Raw genomic sequence first — 6,960 nt, forward strand, 5'->3', positions numbered from 1 at the left:
AATAAGAAAACGCAATGCATTCCCGAACCAGTAACAAATGTGCCAAATGCGCACCCGGACATTTGGGAGTGTGACATTTCGCCGCAATTAAATTCGACGCACGACTTTTCGCCGAGAAGAAATTTGGCCGCGGGACGTTTTGACGCTTGGACACTTCGGTTAGGGACAATTAGCATTGAGACATTTTGACTTTGCGACATTTTGACGCAAGACGTCTGGTCGCGGACACTTCGCCGCAAAAGCATTCGACACGCTCAATTTTTGCAGTTTTTCCGGGTTTCTTGGGAGGTTTTCTTAGGTCTTTGGGCTTCTGAAGTTGTTCTAAGGCTATTCTTAGGTTGGCCTTAGGTTAATCTTAGGCTATTCTTAGGTTTCTTAAGTTTCTTAGGTTGTTCTTAGGTTTCTTAGGTTATTCTTAGATTTCTTAGGTCATTCTTAGGTTATTCCTAGGTTTCTTAGGTTATTCTTAGGTTTCTTGGGTTATTCTTAGGTTTCTTAGGGTTTTCTTATGGTTCTTAGCCTTCATATTTTAAAAGTTTTCTTGCTAAAATTGACTTTTCGTCAAAACATCCCTGCGGCGATATGTCTCGGCGTCGAAACGGCCGGACGATAAAACGTCTCGCGGCGTAATGTCCTGCCGGCTAAATGACCGGCGACGAAGCGTCGCAAGGCGAGGTGACCTTGCGGCGAAATGTCTGCGACGAAAAGTCCTGCGACGAGTTGTCGGCGGCGAAATGTCGCGGTGCCAATAAATGGCGAACAAACCACTAAATAAAAACGTTTGGTATTTTTTTATTTACAGAACATCAAAAACTGCATCGTTCAAAAACCGATCTGGTTGACGTAGCGCGAATCCCTGCCCGCGGCGCTAAGCAACACCAGGCACCAGCCACATCGGGAATCGAACTCCATCATGACAGTCTCACAGAACACACTATTCTAAACGTAAAGCGAAGCAATGCTTCGTAGCATTTCCGGTCCATTGCTTCACTTTTTTTGATTCTTTAAATCGCAGAATTTAAGAGAAATTTTTAAAGGGTTTAGCAAACATGAATGCGACGGGATTACTTCCTGTTTATGACACCAGTCGGAGCAATTTAGCCCCAGTTTTCTGTTCTGCAGGACGCTGCTCATTAATGCAAGATGTGCATTGCAGCAGTGCGCCGTGTGGCGATCATGGTGCAGATTTTCATACGATCGACCAAACGTTCTGGGATCAGGAAGTGTCTTGCAGGTTAGAAAAACTTTTTTTACGAATGATAACGAATAATAATCTTTTTAATAATGATAACGAATAATAATTTTTTTACGAATGATAACGAATCTAACGATTTAATACGATAACAATAATTACAATTCACATTAATTAAGTGATTAAGAAAATTATAACTGCAAGTTCTGCAACTATTGCAATTACGGTATTTACAAGAATTACGATTTACCTATAACTGCAACAGCAAAACCTCCTTTAATTTCAAGCTAACCGCAACAAAATAAAACTCCAATTCAGTGCAACTTCAAGTACTTGATTACTTGCTAAGCTATGCCGTGTTGATTTTAATAAAATTCGCGGACAATCTTACAACATTAGAATTGGATTTCAAGCAGTTTTCTGAATTTTTTTGTCTTAAATAAGTTTCCTTACTAACCATAAGTTGTCCGTTTAGTACTTTTGCCCACCGTAATTTTATTATGTATAAAACACATCTTGAAGTTATCTAAATTTAAAATAGCTGATTGTAAATCGTTTTATTTTTAAATAATTGTGAAAAAATAATTCAGCAAAAACTGCATAATTAACCAGCACCATAGTAGCTTTATTAAATTTCGCAGACCGTGCCAACACATACCCTATCAACAACATTTATATGGAAAGACAGTTTCATATGTTTCGGATGAGTGGCTCACAGATAACCGCATCCGATTCACAAGTGTGCATGTCGGTTCATGCAGATCGCTTACAGCGCTGACTGATAACACCTAGGCAGTTATAACGTTATCTCGTTCGTAACGAGAAGTGTCGTGGTTTGACAAATTTTGTTCGAAAATACAAAAACTAACTTCAGCTGCCAACTGCCAAGCACCTGTAGGCAGCTGGTTTATACACATAAACCTGCATTTTTATTGGCCAAAGCTCAGCTTGGTCCAAGCTTTTTGAATACACTTTATATAATATTACGTTTTACATTAAACATTTTTGCCTTCTTTCTAATTTTTAAAAAAACGAAAATGCTGAAGTTACACGCTTATGCGTCGTCGTTGTGAAAAACTGTGAATATAAAGTGATCAGCCGCTGCACTTTCCAGTCTTCCCATTGCGCGCGTTTGCTTGCGCACGTACGTACGGTATAATTCACAATGCGTTGCGGGAGTTCCGAGTTCCGACCGTATTACTATACTAGAACTCTTTTCTATTAAATAATATATGGATAAACCTCTATAAAACAGTATACGCAGAAAAACCTCTATAAATCTTGATGTACTTTTAAAGTTAAAATATTAGGTTTTTCTTCGTTTTTTTGGTTCTTAATAATTAGTCATGAAATCTGCCTCTAATCAGTAATTATGCATAAGGCGCAGTATGCATCATTATGCACCTGTATAAACGTATACTACATAATTCTACGTATATATGCTGGTAGCACTTTATAAATATTATAACATTAATACATTAATCACCTTCACAGATCTAGAGAGAGATCGATGTACACTACAGAGAACAAGCACAATAACTGAGATACGACTTACGGAATTCTTTATTTTGGAAGCAGCTAAAAAAATGAGTAGACACTGTAAATGAAAGTCGGCATGTGTAATTTTTCACACGCGCCATGAAATACTAACCGATTACGTTAATTACTTGAAAAACTTAATGGCCTTGTATCTGTAAATTAAACCGATTTCTAATGATTCTTAATCATGGTAAGCACAAAACTGAAACGGTCCGCTTTTATATATAGTAAAAACTGCTAAATTCTATAACAACTGCATGTTTATAGACTGTGCATGTTTATAGGCTGTGTGATAAGTGCAAAATTAAATTATTTCAAAAGCCCAAATACCTGGTATACCGGCGGTCAAGTTAAACTCATCTAACTAAATTAATACAGCTCGATACATTGATACTTAACATATCTACCTATATGGCTATATGTATACTTATATGTACACGGTAACAGTATACTTACAGTCTATAAAGAAAACCGCCGAAGTACTGTAATACTTTGTTCATTTTTATTTTTCCTACTTCTATTCATTAACTAACAGAAGACATTAGTCAGCTAATGGCTGACCTCCAGCAGCAGACGCGCACGGACGCGTACATGATAACATTCGCATTACTGTTATCAAAAACGTCTCATATCAGGAATTCACACGGAGTCGCGTCGCAACGGCTGAATGCGCCATACAGTTCAATTGCGCGCGGCAAAAGTTGTCAAGTGTGATGAAAACTCAAAACTTGATATTTCAGTCGATCGTAAGCGCCATACAGCACTGCACCACTAAATCTTGATGTCACTGGTCTTACGCTTCCAAATAAATAATTACCGGTGGCAGCTCATATGGAACTATTTAATTTATTGGGATAACAACCGGGAGCATCAGGCTGTGCCAATGCGTCTTTAGGAAAAGATTTTGAAATCGTCTGAACAGTGCAGCCACATTTTATTCCGAATTGATGCTTGCCTACGATGCTCGTATTTCTTTGCTTTGGCGAACTGTTGCACGGCTATTGTTCGCATTGCACCGTTATGAACCTCTAATTGCTTCACAATCGAACCTCAAGTTTAAATTTTAATGCTCATCAAGCCAAAATGGAGTGGATGGTTTGTACAAACCATCCACACAGAAACCGGCGGCTGTCTGCAGAATACAGTGAGCAAAATTTCTTTTTCCAGGAAAGGATGAATATAATTTTGCCCGAACTGGGATTAATTAACTGTTCGATGCCGGTTACATATCTGTATCAGTCGAAAACTATTGCAACATTTATACATACACCACAACTACCGAATCCAAATCGCCCTGCTGATTAATAAAGAAAAGCGCCTAAACAAATGAATCCGCACAAGCGCAATAAAATTACTAGTGTCGTACTACAGAATACATATACCGGATAATATACTTAATATTTAGAAAACAACCGCAATTAATTTCATAAACGATTGGGGGCGGGGAGGGCACAATTTGTACCGACAAAATTATTATGTTATGTCGGATTACGACAAAAAACTTCCAGGACAAATTTTGTCTTTTTCTAGACAAAAAAACACTGATTTAAGGGTGATTGTGATTCATACGTTTCCCGTATGAGTTAACGTCTAAATTGATGTACCGATATTACTATGATTCATATTTTTATTATTGATGGGGCATGAGTCTGGATTTAGAGCAGAATTTCAGAGGTTCTTGAACCTGGAATATGTGTCTGTAATAGTTGTAAATAATTGTGCACAGCGCGATTTTCGTAATGCGTCGAAGCTGAGTAAATTGATGAAGTGTCTTTCTATGGATCTTCCGACTGAAAGAATCCACAACTGCATCAAAATTATCCTTTCCTCCACAGCCGTCAACACAACCATGCTCATCCCCCGACGGCAGTTCGTCGCTGGCAGACGACCTACGGAAAAGTATCAGTATCATCCAAGCCGAAAAGCGTCAGCTTGAACAAGCGTACACGCAGCTCGTCAGCAACGTTGCTAAAATCAGGTCGGTACAATTTCTGACCTTCATACGCGCATCACTATATAACGCTACGTGTAAAGACAGAATGACCATGCAAAGTATTTGGCCTCGCTGCACAATATTTTGGAGAAGATGTGCACGGCCAACCAGACGATACTGCACAAGGAGCTGGACAAACGCGAGAAAGCGTATCAACAGCGTTTATGGTACAGCGAAATACAGACGTTCACTAGCATCGTATCAAAGTTGTACGGTTTGCAGCGATGCTGAATCACAATCGCAAACGTTAATAGAAGAACGAGCGTTTGTCGAGAAGAAGATAAAACGCTTAGAGCAGGAGAAAGCATAACTGGAACACGAGTGAGCAGGGCAACATAATTACGTAAAGGTCAGTTTCTCATAGAGACTTTCTTAGGTTGAATCGGCTCCATTCAAACTCGCACAGTGCCCATGAGAAACTGCAAGCGTCGTTACGGGAGAATTCCGTTGAGGCCGAGCGTAATCTGAGTTTGTTCCGCGACGCTGAGAAGAAAATACACGGGATAGTGCCGCTTTTCGAAGAGATCGACAAGCTTAAGCAAGAATCAGTTCAAATCAGACGGCACGCTGACGAAGAGAAGAAACTGCTCATGTATCAACTCCACGAGGTACCTTTGACCTTTCTTTCTGAAACAGTGCATTCCGATTTCAAATGCAAACCGCGAGAAAAAACTCCTATGATAATTTAAAATATTTTTATGTTATGCGAAAGAGCCAGTTCTTTCGGTATTTTTCCTTAGATGGAGCTGGCTGTGCAGAAAGCCAAAAGCGAAATGACGCAGAGCAAAGCCACCAGTCAGGAACAGCTGCTGCAGTTGGAGAACAATGCTCACGGTTTACGGAACACGATCAAGCACTTATCAGTTTTGTATAAGTGAGCCCATCAGTTCTTACAATTTTGATATTTATTTTAAATATCCTGGTGACATTGTCAAAATTATTTTAGGATGGAGAAACACGCTAATGATGGATTAAGACGGTTGAGAGACGATCTGCTGCACAATAAAGAAATCCAGATTTCATCCAAAGTACATAAGTGCTTGTAAAACATTTTTGGCTACCAAAATCCCGATAACTCTTTGGAAAAACGAATCATGGATAATTACAAATAGCATTAACTACATATTTTTGTACAAATACTACGGCAATGCTGACGATAAATTCAGTAAGCAATATTGAAAAGTAAAATAAAAACAAGAGCAAAATCAAAATTTTTATTAAAAATAATTACTGTATGATTGCAAAATATGAAATAATTACGTGTATGAAAATGGAATACCTTCGTGACAATATATAAGGTTGATATTTGGTTGCAGAATGCTTTACGAAAACGTAACGGCTTTTATTTCATGAATGAACGTAAATGCTAATAATTATATTTTGCTCTTTGCTTTCTGACCTTATTTGTGTGCTGAAAAGTTAAAATCCAGTTTATGAAGCTGCTTTGGTACAGTACTGTTTTCAGACCAGTCAAATCACAGGGCGAATTCAGTGGACCGGGTACATCACCGCAAAAGAGACCGCAGACAACACCGGTTGCATGCATCAAGTAAGGAGAAAATAATTCTCCTCAACTGCAGTTTTGAAATTGCACATCAATTCAGTCAGCTCGTTTCTGTCTCTGATTTTAGACAGCGAATCAACGAGTGCGTCTGTTCACCGGAATTAAGTACAACCTCCACGTGCGACGGTTCTGTGCCGATCTTTTTTCGGTGACACGAAATTGTTGTTAACGGTTTGCCTGCTGAAATTTCGTTTGTCGGTTGGAGACCGAGAAGGTTTGGCCTTTTATGGAAATTCTTCTCAGTTTGATAGAGTCAGTACTTTATGCTATCATTCCTTACAGTTTCTGCCTGAAGGACATGTGAAACAATAATACTGGGTAATGTAGACCGAATGAGTTTAAACGGGAAATGAAATTGTACTTTGTACAAGGTTTTTGTACCACGTATTATTTTTATTACTTATGCACAAATGGTTTGGTAAATATTAGGCTTAACTGGCACAAAGAAATTGTATATACATAATTTATTACCACGTTTTTGTGATTTCGCACCGCATTGCGGAGCCTTTAATATCAAAGGTCAAATGTACCGCCAACTCCAAGGCATCGCGACTTCCTACAGTAGAGGCCAGGTGCTTATGGCGGTTGCCCGCCATAAGCACCATAAGCACCATAACCGCCATAAGCACCTGGCCTACAGTAGATGCAATGTACTTTGTTCCAAAAGTTCAT

At 39.0% G+C, this 6,960-nt stretch overlaps 1 protein-coding gene across 1 annotated transcript; it reads left to right on the top strand.

Annotated features, from left to right (window-relative positions):
• The first annotated feature begins 645 nt into the window (after positions 1-645).
• On the top strand, positions 646-6,630 carry LOC129600526 (uncharacterized). The gene is made up of 8 exons (XM_055499083.1): positions 646-675; positions 1,088-1,234; positions 4,567-4,709; positions 5,101-5,332; positions 5,465-5,598; positions 5,671-5,752; positions 6,190-6,273; positions 6,356-6,630. The coding sequence occupies exons 1-8, from the start codon at positions 646-648 to the stop codon at positions 6,455-6,457; spliced, it is 954 nt and encodes a 317-aa protein (XP_055355058.1). The 3' UTR covers positions 6,458-6,630.
• Positions 6,631-6,960: the final 330 nt, after the last annotated feature.

The sequence above is a fragment of the Paramacrobiotus metropolitanus genome, unplaced genomic scaffold (genome assembly GCF_019649055.1).
Source record: "Paramacrobiotus metropolitanus isolate TYO unplaced genomic scaffold, Prichtersi_v1.0 Parri_scaffold0000181, whole genome shotgun sequence".
NCBI lineage: Eukaryota > Metazoa > Tardigrada > Eutardigrada > Parachela > Macrobiotidae > Paramacrobiotus > Paramacrobiotus metropolitanus.

Bases quoted from the DNA above. Each gene is read 5' to 3' on its own strand.
- LOC129600526 (XM_055499083.1), top strand. From the start codon at position 646: ATGACCGGCGACGAAGCGTCGCAAGGCGAG. The intron at 5,333-5,464 runs GTACCTTTGACC...ATTTTTCCTTAG, and splicing joins TCATGTATCAACTCCACGAG to ATGGAGCTGGCTGTGCAGAA. The intron at 5,753-6,189 runs GTACATAAGTGC...TACTGTTTTCAG, and splicing joins AAATCCAGATTTCATCCAAA to ACCAGTCAAATCACAGGGCG.